We start from the raw sequence: 14,473 nt of genomic DNA, 5'->3' as shown, positions 1-14,473 counted from the left end.
TTGACATTTGTTCTAGTGTTAGTAATTATCAAACAGTAGTTTTAGGAGAGAATAAAATAATTATTAAGTTACTTCCTAGCACTTCTGTAACTTCATATCTTTTATGTAATTTCATATGTGTGCATATATACAGTTGATCCTTGATCAACATGGGCAAGAACTGCATGGGTCCATGGATTGGGGGAGAGAGATTTGTGACAACCTGAAAATATTCACAGGTGCACCACAAAGTCTAGAAATACTAGGAAAAGTTAAGGTAAGCCGGCACCACAGCTCACTAGGCTAATCCTCCGCCTGTGGCGCCGGCACACCAGGTTCTAGTCCCGGTCGGGGCACCGGATTCTGTCCTGGTTGCCCCTCTTCCAGTCCAGCTCTCTGCTGTGGCCCGGGAAGGCAGTGGAGGATGGCTCAAGTGCTTGGGCCCTGCACCCGCATGGGAGACCAGGAGAAGCACTTGGCTCCTGGCCTCAGATTGGTGCGGTGCGCTGGCCGCAGCACGCCGGCCGCGGGCGGCCATTGGAGGGTGAACCAACGGCAAAGGAAGACCTTTCTCTCTGTCTCTCTCACTGTCCACTCTGCCTGTCAAAAAAAAAAAAAAAAAAGAAAGAAAGAAATAAAAGTTAGGTATGTCATCAATGCACAAAATACATGTGGAGGGGCTGGCGCTGTCGCGTAGTGGGTAAAGCCACCGCCTACAGTGCCGGCATCCCTTATCAGTGCTGGTTCGAGTCCCAGCGTCTCCACTTCTGAACCAGCTCTGTGCTATGGCCTGGGAAAGCATTACAAGATGGCCCAAGTCCTTGGGCCCCTACATCCGCGTGGGAGACCTGGAAGATCTGTGCAGCTCCGGCCATTGTGGGCAGTTGGGGAGTGAACCAGTGGATGGAAGACTACTCTCTCTGCCTTTCCTCTCCCTGTGTAACTCTGACTTTCAAATAAGTAAATAAATAAAAATCTTAAAAAAAGTATATGTAGATATATATTTTATATATAGATATGTATATGTAGATAATGGTATTTTATCACTTACTGCCATAACATATACAGAAATCTATTATAAAAAATCAAAACTGGGCCAGTGCCGTGGCTCACTAGGCTATTCACCTGCGGCTCCATTACCCCGGGTTCTAGTCCTGGTTGGGTGCCGGATTCTGTCCCGGTTGCTCATCTTCCAATCCAGCTCTCTGCTGTGGCCTGGGAAGGCAGTGGAGGATGGCCCAAGTGCTTCGGTCCCTGCACCCACATGGGAGACCAGGAGGAAGCACCTGGCTCCTGGCTTTGGATTGCACAGCGCCAGCCGTGGCAGCCATTTGGGGGGTGAACCAATGGAAGGAAGACCTTTCTCTCTGTCTCTCACTGTCTAACTCTGCCTGTCAAAAAAAAAATCAAAACTGGGGCAGCATTTGGTGTAGCAGTTAAGACACCCACATACCATATTGGAGCTCCTGGTTTGAGTCCTGACTCCCCTTCTGATCCAGCTTCCTACTAATTCATGCTTGGGTTCCTATACCCAAGAGAGCCTCAGATTGAGTTTTGGCCTTACGGCTTCCTTTGGCCTGACCCAGCCCCAACTGTTGCAGTCATTTGGGAATGAACCAGTAAATGGATGCTCGCATGCCCTTTCTCTTTTTTCTCCATCTGTCTTTCAAATAAAATGGAAAAGAAAAGGTTAAAACTTAACAAAACACACAAACATAAACTTTACATGCACCATTCACAGGTGAGAGAAATATAAACAGACCTAAAGATGCAGTATTGAATAATAGCTGCATTAAATTAATATAGTACATAGTATGCTCACCACTGTGATAATTTTGTGACCACCTCTTGTTGCTGCTGTGGTGAGCTCAAGTGTGGCAAGTACCTGCTTAAAATGTTGTGTAAAACTAATCCTCTCTATTAAATTACATAGCTCAGTAAAAAGTCATCTCATTTCTTGCATATTTTTTATTACATACAAAATATGTTTTCATTGATTATATTATCAGTAAGGCTTCTAGTAAACAGCAGGCTAATAGGTATGTTTTTGAGGAGTAAAAAGTTACCTGCAAAATTTTTTTAAGATGTATTTTAGGGGCTGGCATTGTAGCATAACCAGTTAAGCCACCATCTGCAGTTTGTGGGCGCTGGTTCGGGTCCCAGCTGCTCCACTTCCAATTTGGTTCCCTGCTAATGGCCTGGGAAAAGCAGGAGAGGATGACCCAACTGCTTAGGCCTCTGCACCCACATAGGCGCAGGAGTCCAAGCACTTGGGCTATCCTCCGCTGCTTTCCCAGACACATTAGCAGGTTGCTGGATTGAATGTGGAGCAGCCTGGTCCTAACTGATTCCTGGATAGGATGCCCGCATCCCAGGCAAAGGCTTAACCTGCTGTGCCACAGTGCTGGCCCTGCATTGTTTTTTGGTTTTGTTTTTTTTTCTTTTGGACAGATTTTTAAATAAATCAAGCTAACTTAAAATAGAATGTAGGAACTACAAAGAATAACTAGTTGTCTTGTGATATAAATAGTCGAGTAGATTCTAATTTGGTATTGGTACAGGTGGGCAACTGAATAAGGCAACAATTAAATTATTTCATTCCTGTTTGGATTGAAGTCTTCTAATATCCTAGAAGTGGTTTGATTTTGTAAATTCTGAGTGATTAACTCGAAGATCAGATTAAACAGTTATAAGTGAGAATATCCATACCTAATGGTATTTAAGTTCTGCTTTAATAACAATTAGAGTTGTCCTTTTTTAGTGGTATAAATTAAAGAGCATATGTAGTAAGTTTTATCTATACCTTTTTTTTTTTAAAGATTTATTTATTTATTTGAAAGTCAGTTACACAGAGAGAGCGAGCTTCCATCCCCTGGTTCACTTCCTAAACGGCTGCAACGGTCAGCATTGGGCCAGGCAGAAGCCAGGAGCTTCATCCAGGTCTTCCACATGTGTGCAGGGGCCCAAGCTCTTGAGCTATCTTCCACTGCTTTCCCAGGTGCATTAGCAAGGAACTGGATCAGAAGAGGATCAACTGAGACTTGAAATGGTACCCACTGGGATACCAGTGCTGCAGACGGCTGCTTAACCCACTGAGCCATAGCCTTGGCCCCATTTTTTTCATGCATCCCCATAGCTTCCTGTCACAAGTAGTTTCTGGCCGTAAGAGTATGCCCAAGCCAAATGAGACAGTCTAGAAGTAGTGAAGTGTTGAGAATTGATGATAAATATGCCAGCTTCCTCTCCCCTCAGGTCGGACAACTCTGAAGTTGAAGTATGTTCTGCTTATTCTTCCATAGCCTAATCCCTGCAGCTGTAACTTGCCTATTAACACATCTGTGGTGCTTATTTCCCTTCTATATCTTACCTCCTCAGTCCCTACTGGTGCTTCCTAATATTATCCAGAAAACCAACCTCTTGTCCTCTAATCTTTATGTGGGAGTCTGCTTCTAACCTAACCTAACCTAACCTAACCTAAGACAGCATATTGTTTTGCTTTTTGTTAACCAAATCTACGAGTAACCTGATTCTTTGTACCTCCTGTTTACTATAGCATCAGCATTAACCTGACAGCTTACTCTAAATTTGTGTAAGTAAATGTATTTCCCTTCTAGATGGAGATAGTTATTTGTATGTTAACTTTGCCAGTGCAAGGATCACAAAAGGTGATCATTTCTGATAACAAGCCCCAGTATGCTGACCTTCATTTATACCTTTTTTGGCATAAATTGTCTGATCACACTTTTAGGAAAGATTTACTTCATTTATTTTTATTTTTATTTTTATTTTTTTGACAGGCAGAGTGGACAGTGAGAGAGAGAGAAACAGAGAGAAAGGTCTTCCTTTGCTGTTGGTTCACCCTCCAATGGCCGCCGCGGCCAGCGCACCGCACTGATCCAAAGGCAGGAGCCAGGTGCTTCTCCTGGTCTCCCATGTGGGTGCAGGGCCCAAGCACTTGAGCCATCCTCCACTGCACTCCCGGGCCACAGCAGAGAGCTGGCCTGGAAGAGGGGCAACCGGGACAGAATCCGGCGCCCCAACTGGGACTAGAACCCCGTGTGCTGGCGCCGCAGGCAGAGGATTAGCCTAGTGAGCTGCGACACCGGCCAGATTTACTTCATTTATACACATAAACACACACATACACACACACGCATATTAGATTTATTCATTTATTTATTTGAAAGGTGGAGTTACAGAAAAGGAGAGTCAGAGTCAGAAACAGAGAGAAGTCTTCCATCTGCTGGTTCACTCAGAGAGCTGTTATGGGAAGTGGAACAGCCAGGTCTAAAGCCAGCGTCCATATAAGATGCAGGCACTGCAGGAGGAGGCTTAAACCGCTTTGCCACAGTGCCAGCCCCTATAAGTGTTTTTCTTTTTTTTTAAAGATTATTTATTTGCAAGCCAGAGTTAGAGAGAGGTGGTAGGGGGTGTCTTCCATCTGCTGGTTCACTCCCCAATTGGCCACAATGGCTGGAGCTGCGCCCATTTGAAGCCAGGAGCCAGGAGCTTCTTCTGGGTCTCCCACATGGGTGCAGGGGCCCAAGGACTTGGGCCATCTTCTGTTGCTTTCCCAGGCCATAGCAGAGAGCTGGATCACAAATGGAGCAGCCGGGACTCAAACTGGTGCCCATATGGGATGCCAGCACTGCATGTGGCAGCTTTACCTGCTACACCACAGTGCCAGTCCTGTATATATGTTTTTAAAATGAGAGTGAGACATGGGCATTTAGCTTAGAGGTAAGCATGCTAATTAGGATGCCCCTGTTCCACATACAAGAATTCGGGTTCATTATCTTACCTGGCTCCTGACTCTAGTTTCCTGCCAGTACAGACCCTGGAAGGCAGCAGTATTGGCTAAAATAATTGGGTTCCCATGGCCCACATGGGAAATTAGCCCCTTGCTTCTGACTCTTAGCTCATGGCTTTCAGCTTTGGCCTAACCAGGTCCCTGCCATTGCAGGCATTTGGGCAGTGAACCAGCAATTGTGAATTCTCCATTTCTCCCTCCCCTCCCTCCCCCCTCTGCCTTTCAAATAAAAAATACATTGTTTAAAAGATGTGAGAATTACTTGAAAAAAATCAAGATATTTAGCTGTTCAGGCTATTCTGTAAGCAAAAGAATAGTTCTGGGAAGGCAGTAATTTCTGAGGATTTATGTTAGTGACAGTCATTTTGAAATATTTGCTAGTTAACTGAAACATTTTCATATTAGTGGATGAGCCCCTGAAAGGGTTTAGAAATTTCAGTTGAGTTCATGAACAGTGAGGCTAATTGGCCTCACTTTATATTCCTATCTGTGTCCTAATTCTTAAGAAACGTGACAAGGTCAAACAAAGTGCATGGGCCTTATTCTTGGAAAAGCGTGTGCCCTGCAGATCTCCTTTCTTCAGTGAGTTCTAAGAAATGCAGAAGTCTTGGTTTCTTTGAATAAGCCTCTAATTTTTTAATATTCCCCATCATATTTATACTCATTTTCCTACTCAGTATTCTTTTTAACCCCTGAAATTTCTAGTTTCTTATTTTTTTTGACAGGCAGAGTTAGATAGTGAGAGAGAGAGAGAGAGAGACAGAGAGAAAGGTCTTCCTTTTTCCGTTGGTTCACTCCCCAAGTGGCCGCTACAGCCAGCGCTTCGCCAATCCAAAGCCAAGAGCCAGGTGCTTCCTCCTGGTCTCCCATGCAGGTACAGGGCCCAAGGACCTGGGCCATCCTCAACTGCCTTCCCGGGCCACAGCAGAGAGCTGGACTGGAAGCGGAGCAACTGGTACAGAATCTGGTGCCCCTACCGGGACTAGAACCTGGGGTGCCAGTGCTGCAGGCGGAGGATTAGCCTAGTGAGCCACGCACCAGCCTTGTTTCTTAGTTAAAAAAACAACTAATCAAACAAAACTAGTGTTTGATTGTAATCCACTGTATGAGGGTATTTTAAAAAGTGGAAAATGGGAATTAAATTATGGGAAATTAAATTAGTGGGAAAATGGAATTAAAAGGTAAGCTTATTTTGATGCAAAATTTTTGAGATCCATGCATAGTTTTTCCGTAATACATTTCCCAAGAACTCTTTGAATACCGCTTGTGTTCTCAATATTCTTGTCCTTGATTAATAGGATATTAGCCTTTATATTGACATCATTATATAGCTGTCTTTTTTTGTCCCTATCTTTGCTTTTCTTATTTTTGCATTACATGGTAGAGGCACATGCAGTCTCTCTCCTTTTCCAGTGTTTTATTAAATTGTCTTTTCCTCTTTAATCTCTTTTAGAAAGCCAAACAGTAGGAATACCAGGATTTAGAGAGGGTATGAAAAGTCTAACGTCTCTTGACCATCCAAATAGAACCAACTGATATCCCCAGGAAAACACCTCTTTTTGTCCCTAACTATATGTAATAGATTCATGTTGCCTGGGGAACTCTCTGTTGCAAGTGAGATCATGTTTTCTGCCCAGATGAAGCATGGCTGTTTAGTTAGCCCTTTCTAAGAACATCCCAGAAGAATAAGTCCCTAGAGAGAGTTTATTTCTGCCTGAGTCAGGGAATTTCTAACTTTTGAATAAAGCATAGCATTGGGAAATCTTATGCATGTTAGATAAGGTTTTAGCTCTGAAATTTGAGAAAATTCAAACCTTGGCTCTTCCTGCTGTTAGGAGGAGCTAACAGTGTAGCTTGAACTAAACTGCCTCAAGCACCTCCGTGTCCTCAGCGGTAAGGTTTTTAATGAAGATAAAATGAGACAATATTAGTAAGCAAAGTGTATTTGCGAAGTGCTGAACACATGGTAAGATTCAATAAATAATAACTGTAGTAGTGGTTACTGCTTCTCTCTTCCTATTTCTGCTTTGTCTCTAAAAGCATTCCTTTTTGTTCAGCTATCTCTGGTAGTATAGACTAGATTTCTTAGTCTGTTCAGGCTGCTGTAACAAAATACTTTAGACTAGTTAACTTACCAACAACGCACACTTGGGTGGGGGCTGAGAAGCCGAAGATCAAGGTGGCAGCAGATTGAGCGTCTGATGAGGGCCTGCCTTTGGGGAGAGTGCTGTTACTGGAGATCAGCTGCTCAGGGGCGCTCGTCTGCGCACAAGATGCAGACATGAGACAGAGAAGTGGTGGGCGAGATAGCAGAGTTTAATGAAGAGAAACAGGGAAGAGGGTACACCTGAAGTGTCAGGCAGGCCTCTCGGAGCGGCTGAGAGCACTATCTGCATTCAGACTGGAGTTTTCATGGACATGAGTGTGGATCTCCCATTTCTTCTCCCCTCCTCCCTCTTCTGACAAATTGTGGGTAGGGGATTTCTGGATGTAGAGTTCCCAAAAATCCTCTCACGATGTTATGGACACAGTGTTATTGGACCTAATGGCCTCCTTGGTGCAGGGCGAGGGAAATGCCCCTGAGCTGCCCCCATGGAGAGGGCTAAAACCCATCCAGCAGGGTTACAGAACAGGAGCCATTACTGCAGGTACAGTTTCTTTCAGGGCTTGTTTCCTTGTTCTATTGCACAAAAATTCAATTTAAAAAAAAATTCTCATTTTCTTTGGCCCCTCTTACATAGGCTCATGTCTTCCTAGGTACCTTAAAAGTACCTTCTTGTTGCACCTTTAGTTGGCAGAAGGGGCAAATGCTGAGTCCTGTTAGGGTGGAAGTCAGCAAGGGAGCTTACTTCAGCCTTTTCAATAAGAGCATTAATCCCATTCTTGAGGGTGCAGCCTCATGACCTAATCACCTACCAGAAAACCCCACCTCTTAATACTATCACATTGGGTATTGCTATCACATTAGGTTCCAACTTAAGAATTTGGAGGATACCAGTATTCAGACCATAGCGCTACATAAGGAAAGTGGTGTTACTGAACTCTTCTTGAGTTACACCCCAGTTCAGCTCCCTCAATTTTATTTTCTTCGTAACACAAGTATGGTCTTTCTAAAACATTCCCTTTCCTTGAGTTTCTGTTGCTTTTAATAAGATAGTCTGAATTTTTTTAAAGATTTATTTATTTATATGAAAGGCAAAGTTAGAGTGAAAAAGAAAGATCTGCCATCCTTTGGTTTATTCCCCAAATGGCTGCAGTGGCTGGGCCTGGGCTAATCCAAAGCCAGGAGCCAGGAATTCTATCCAGGTCTACCACATGGGTGGCAAGAGCCTAAACACTTAGGCCATCTTCTGCTGCTTTCCCTGGTGCACTGGCAGGGAGCTAGCTAGATCAGAAGCAGAGCAACCAGGACTTGAACTGGCACTCATACAGGATGGTAGCTCATCACAGGTGGTAGCTTAACCCCCTGCATCACAATACTGGCCCCAAGTCTGAATTTAAAAAAAAAAAATTATTTATTTGGAAAGCAGACAGGGAGAGCTTCCATCCACTGGTTCATTCCCCAGTTGCCTGCAATAGCCAGGGCTGGGCCTGAGGCTGGAGCCAGGAACTCAATCCAGGTCTCCAACGTGGGTATATGACCCAATTTACTTGAGCCATCATTGCTGTCTCAAAGCATATTTGTTGGCAGGAAGCTGTAGTCAGGAGCCAGAGCCAAGTGTCAAGCCCAGCTACCTCAGATGTGGGTTACCTTAACCGCTGGGCCAAATGCCTGCCTCAAACTTGAGTTTTGTGCTTTTCTCTTTATAGTCCATCTCCAACTTCATATCAAGATCTCCTGCCACATTCCCTTCACATAGGTATTCACATGTCACATGCCAGCATACTGTATATGTCTCTATGCTCCACTTCCAATCCAGCTCCCTGCTAGTTACCTGGGAAAAGCAGTAGAAGATGGCCCATGTATTTGGGTCCCTGACACCCATTTGGGAGACCTCGATACAGTTCCTGGTTCCTGGCTTAGACCTGGCCCAGCACTGGCTGTTGTAACCATCTGGGGAGTGAACCAGCAGATGGAAGATAACCTCTCTCTATCGTTCCTTCTCTTCCTTCTCTTTCTGTAACCCTTTTAACTTATTAAAAAAAAAAAAAAAAAAAAAAACTTGTTTAAATGCATTTAACAGAAGGATACCTCGCCTGTATGGTCAGTTTGTAGCCATGGTGAGATGACAACCTGTCTTATAAGTTACTAAAACTTGCTGGTCCTTACAAGTCATTGACATCTCTATCTAGTGTATTGCTTGATCTTAATAATCATTTTATAATTATAGCATTTCGTTTTACCTTACATACTCAAAACTTCTTTTATTTTTGTAGTCCAATGTAGCAATAAGATATTTTTCATTTCTATCTTTAACCCTTAATTAAGCTTCCCTACATCTGGTCAGATCTACATAATAACTTTAATGATACTGTCTGTGGAGAGATGTATCAAGTCTTAGGATCCATTAGAACCCCTTAGTTTTCATCAAGAAAAACTAACATTAAATTATTTCAATTATTTTAACACTGTTCAGAATAGGTCTTATTGATCCTTTTATTCACAGTGCCTAGCTTAGTACCTGGGATGTTGTAAGTACATAATGTTTGCTTAACTTAACAATAAATTTTGCCTGCTAAGGAATGAGAATTCTAAACTAAGTCTTTTATGAATTTTAATTACTAACAATATGAACTGTCATTGGTGATATTTATTTGTTCAGAGTTGGTAAAGATGGCTTACAAATTTGTGCCCTAAGCAATATTATCTCACACAGGTTCACTATTACGAAGACGGCAATGTTCAGTTGGTTAGTCATAAAGATGTACAAGACTCAATAACTGTGTCGGTGAGTGTGCAGCGTTTAATGTCTGTATTTGTTTTGAGCCTAAGTGCTGCCAGTAGAAATTCAGCTTGCTTTCCATGCTTTGCTTTTGGCAGCTTCTAGTAGTGCCTCTACTACAAACCAGCTATATTATTAGTTCACAGTCTGACTCAAAATAGTGTCTATGGCTTGAGAGAAGCTTCCTTTTTTTCTCTTTCTTGCTTTCTTTCTCAATTACAAGATTTGCTCAAGGACACCAATACCTTCAGTCAGTAAATGCCAGGAGCAAGAAAAGTTTGCTACCTGCATCCTGTAGGGCCTTATTGAGATCATCAGAGAAACAACATTTTTAGGAGTATCTAATCAGAAATTACTGTGTTCTGTACTTTGAAGGAAGGGACATAATTTATTCTAGCATTCTTTCTTTCATTTTCTCATTATTGTTTTATAGTTTAAGAAATAATTGAGTAACCCCAAAGGTCTATTGTTGATACGTGTTATATCTATCAACATGCCTTATTAAAAACTAAAAATGAGGGACCAGTGTTGGCATAACGGGTTAAGCCACTGCCTGCAATGCCTGTATCCCATATGGGCACAAGTTTGAGTCCTGGATGCTCCCCTTCTGATCCAGCTCCCTGCTAATGTGCCTAGGAAAACACTGAAAAATAGCCCAAGTCTTTGGGCCCTTGCACCCACATAGGAAACCCAGATGAATCTCCTGGCTTCGGCTTGACCCAGACTTGGCCATTGTAGCCAATTGGGGAATGAACCAGCAGATAGAAAATATCTCTCTCTGTCTCTCTCTGCTTGCCTCTCTCTCTCTCCCTCTCTTCCCCTCTTTCCTCCTCTTTCCCTCTCTCCCCCTCTCACCCTCTCTTCTTCTCCTTCTCTCTGTGTAACTCTGCCTTTGAAATAAATAAATAAATCCTTTAAAAAATTTAAACTGAGAAATACTAAAAGATTTGTTAATTAAAAATAATAAGCTTGGGGCCAGCACTGTAGCATAGCAGGTAAAGAAACCTCCTGCATATAGGCGCCAGGTCAAGTCCTGGCTGCTCCACTTCTGATCCAGCTCTCTGCTTTGGCCTGGGAAAGCAGTAGAAGATGGCCCAAGTCATTGGGCCTCTGCACCCATGTGGGCAGACTCGGAGGAAGCTCCTGGCTCCTGGCTTTGGATCGGCACAGTTCCAGCCATTGTAGCCAGTTAGGAAGTGAACCAGCAGATGGAGGACTTCTCTCTGCCTCTCCTTCTCTGTGAAACTTGTGACTTTCAAATAAATAAATAAATTATTTTAAGATTTATTTGTGTATTTATTTGAAAGGCAAAGTGGGTAGGGTTGGAAAGACAGAAAGATCTTCCATCCACTGGTTCACTCCCCTACAAATGGCTACAACAGCTAGGATGAAGCCAGGAGCCAGAAAGTCCTTTCTGGTCTCCCACATGGGTATTAGGTGCCCAAGTACTTGGGCTACCTTCCCAGGTGTACTAGCTGCAAGCTGGATTAGAAGCAAACCAATATTCACTGATATAGAATGCTTGCATCATCATCACAAGCGATAGCTTAATCCACTGTGCTACAACACCAGCCCCATCAAAATAACTATTTTCCAGCCCCCATCCAAAAAACCTTGATGAGAAGAATGACATTTGTTTACATTTTCACAAATTGTATCTGGTTTAATCAACCACAGCTAGATTTTCTTTTTTTTTTTTTTTTTTTTTAATTTATTTGACAGAACTATAGACAGTGAAGAGAGAGAGACAGAGAGAAAGGTCTTCCTTCCATTGGTTCACTCCCTAAATGGCTGCTATATGGCCGGCGCACAGCGCCGATCTGAAGCCAGGAGCCAGGTGCTTCCTCCTGGTATCCCATGCGGGTGCAGGGCCCAAGGACCTGGGCCATCCTCCACTGCCCTCCTGGGCCACAGCAGAGAGCTGGACTGGAAGAGGAGCAACAAGGATTAGAACCCGGCACCCATATGGGACACTGGCGCTGCAAGGCGGAGGATTAACGAAGTGAGCCACTGCACCAGCCTCAATACAGCTAGATTTTCATATCTGCTTTGTATATTCCATTAACCCTCAAAGTGATAAAGTAACTACACATCATGTAGCTTCTAGGAAACTGTGTTGTACAAGCATGAGAGTAAAAAAAGCAGATAACTTTGTCTTAGTTTTATTATGAAAATAGAAAACTGTTTTGACCTCTTCACAGTCAGTCTTGGGACTATTACTCTCAAGCATTAAACCTTATCTTCTTTAGTTCATTGTATTTAATGGTAAATTGAAGAGCATATTTCATTTTGTACCTAGATCATGTAATATAAAATGTAATTAGCTGGCTTAACATTATAACTGAAAAATAAAGGAATATTTGAGCTTACCTGTATAGCTGACACGTCTGAGGACATTGTTCATGTCATCTTATACAAGAATACTTTTAAAGTATCAGGATTTCAAGACATGATATTGATGTCTTTTCAGCATCCTGTGGCAGAGTGGAAAGAGCATGAGTGTTCTGTCAAAGACCTAGATTCAGAGCCCATCTTTATTATTCTAAAGCTCCATGGTTTTGGTCACGTTACTTAAGAGAGTTCTAGTTTTTCATCCCGCAAAATGGAGATGATGATGATCTATTTACTTCACAGGTTTTTGTGATAATCAAAAGGAAGTAATGTGCATAGAAACACTTAGTAAACTAGAAATTGTTATACAAATGTTAAGATGGACTGACTTTTTAATATATTTTTCTTCACTGCTTACACATTTTTAAAAATTCTTGTTTTCCCCTCTTCCCTTCATTAGAATGAAATACAAACTGCCAAGGAGTTTATTAAAATCATAGAGAATGCAGAAAATGAATATCAGGTAAGAAGATCTTAAACTAATTTTTCCAGACCTAGTACCTTATTAGTTTGCTGTTAACATATTTTGTTAGACTTCTCTGTGTCCTTTAACATAATTGCACATGCTATTCAGTGCTACTAAGTGTGGAGACTGCAGATCTAACAATTGGACATTATACGTAACAATAAGGGTTTTGAAAGGGATTGTATATCTCAGGTTTCAAACTAACATAGGTGAGCTTCTTGACTCTTGTCTGCCTTTGTATGGTACTCAAGCATGTCCTTTGCCTAGAGTTACTTTCCTATTCATAGCCTACACTGTCTCTGTTCAAGCAACTCATCTTCAATTATCTATTACAGACAGCAATTAGTGAAAACTATCAAACCATGTCAGACACCACATTCAAGGCCTTGCGCCGGCAACTTCCAGTTACCCGCACCAAAATCGACTGGAACAAGATACTCAGCTACAAGATTGGCAAAGAAATGCAGAATGCTTAAAGGCTGACTGTAGATTCTTCAGTATGTGGAACAAAAAGGATTCAACGTGTGGTCATATGATAAATAAGTGGTTTATAAACAAGAGTGATATTTTGCTAGGGCTTTCAAAGTTAACAGTTTTTGAAGTACTGTTGAACCTACAGCATTGTCTTAATTTCTTTTGTGTTCTCTGCCTTGTAATTTTCTGTTACCACTATATCTACTTGTAAATCTTTTTTCCCCCTACATTTAATGTTGGAGAGAGAAATCTATCCTGAAGTCATTTTACTGTTTAGAAAATTTTCTTAGCCATGAAGCCCTGTTACTGATTTAGACAGATAATATGTTCAGTACTTTTTTACCCCTGTCCTTCAAAGCACTCTGGTACCTGGTACTTCAGTGGTTTTTTCTGATCCACCAACAGCTTAAGAGGCTACGCTACAAACTCTAGTTAAACGGAAGACACATTCGTCCTTCTCCTTCTGACTGCGTTGATCATTTACAGCATCTCATAATGGTAGTTTGCAAAAGTTTGAATTTGGGCTTTTCAGATCCTTTTTGAGGGGCAAAGAAGGTTTTCTGGAAATTCCATTATAGCCAGCTTCTCTGGGGAACTTGTTTTTAAATCCAAAGACTTGAACCACATTCCCTGCACATGAACTTGTTTCCTTTGTTTCCTCTTCGCTCATTGTCTCCTTTCCAGCTAGTCCCATTGTAGTTATAGACATCTGCATTTTTAGAACAGTTTTACCCATTTATGTTTTTTTTATTGAAGAACTGCTGACCTACTGTGGATATAATAGAGTATAAAACTTGAAAAATGCAGATATTGAAGGATAATAGTTATCTTGTGCTTTAATACTTTGTGGCAGGATTGTACTATAAGCAAATGAATCAACTGCGTAATTCACAAACATGAAAAATGAACCAAAGTGAAAAGGATAACTTCCAGGCAGTATCTTTCTATTGTAACCTGTTATTTAAGGGAATACTAGTGATTTCTTCTAAATAGGATATAATACTTGTTTCAGATTACTTTTCCTCAGTCCTGCCTGCCAAGAACACAAATGTAACTGTGATCTAGCAACCTTCCCAGGTGTATTGGCAGGTGTGTGTATGATCTCAGAGTACACAGGTAACATAGATATGATATGACAACTGATATAACGGTGGACTCATTTACATTGTTTACACTGCTATGACCAGGCCTTAAGGGAAGGTCAGTTTTTTAAGAAACCAAGTAGTGTCTTCCTACCTGTCTCCAAATACATGTAAAAAAAAGAAGGGTGTTTGTGCTTCAGCGTTGTTTTTGCTCAGAAATACCGTCAAGCAAGAGTTTGTTTCCAAGTGATCCATTGAGCTGTGTAAGCATTTTTGTTTATTTCAAATAAAAGATATTTGTATTTTTTGTTATTCATACTATCCATCCATACCACACTATCTTCTGTATCAGGTAGTCCAATAGAAATATACCTGTTTTGTTCTAAAA

At 41.8% G+C, this 14,473-nt stretch overlaps 1 protein-coding gene across 5 annotated transcripts in view; it reads left to right on the top strand.

The window, feature by feature from the left end:
• CAPZA1 (capping actin protein of muscle Z-line subunit alpha 1) overlaps nucleotides 1–14,473 on the top strand; it is a 51,131-nt gene extending 36,658 nt beyond the window's left edge. For 3 of the 5 annotated variants that reach the window (XM_089300143.1, XM_002715766.6, XM_089300144.1), the window contains 3 exons: nucleotides 9,607–9,678; nucleotides 12,464–12,526; nucleotides 12,865–14,473. In XM_089300143.1, coding sequence (XP_089156269.1) covers nucleotides 9,607–9,678; nucleotides 12,464–12,526; nucleotides 12,865–13,005 — 276 coding nt within the window. In that variant the 3' untranslated portion in view covers nucleotides 13,006–14,473. Of the gene's footprint in view, nucleotides 1–9,606; nucleotides 9,679–11,394; nucleotides 11,675–12,463; nucleotides 12,527–12,864 lie in introns of all 5 variants that reach the window. The other 2 variants (XR_016210750.1, XM_070077873.2) reach the window with 2 other exon arrangements.

This window comes from Oryctolagus cuniculus, chromosome 7 (genome assembly GCF_051225735.1).
Source record: "Oryctolagus cuniculus isolate XC-2025 breed Fujian yellow rabbit chromosome 7, ASM5122573v1, whole genome shotgun sequence".
Taxonomy (NCBI): Eukaryota; Metazoa; Chordata; class Mammalia; order Lagomorpha; family Leporidae; genus Oryctolagus; species Oryctolagus cuniculus.
This window is presented reverse-complemented; position numbering and strand designations above follow the sequence as displayed.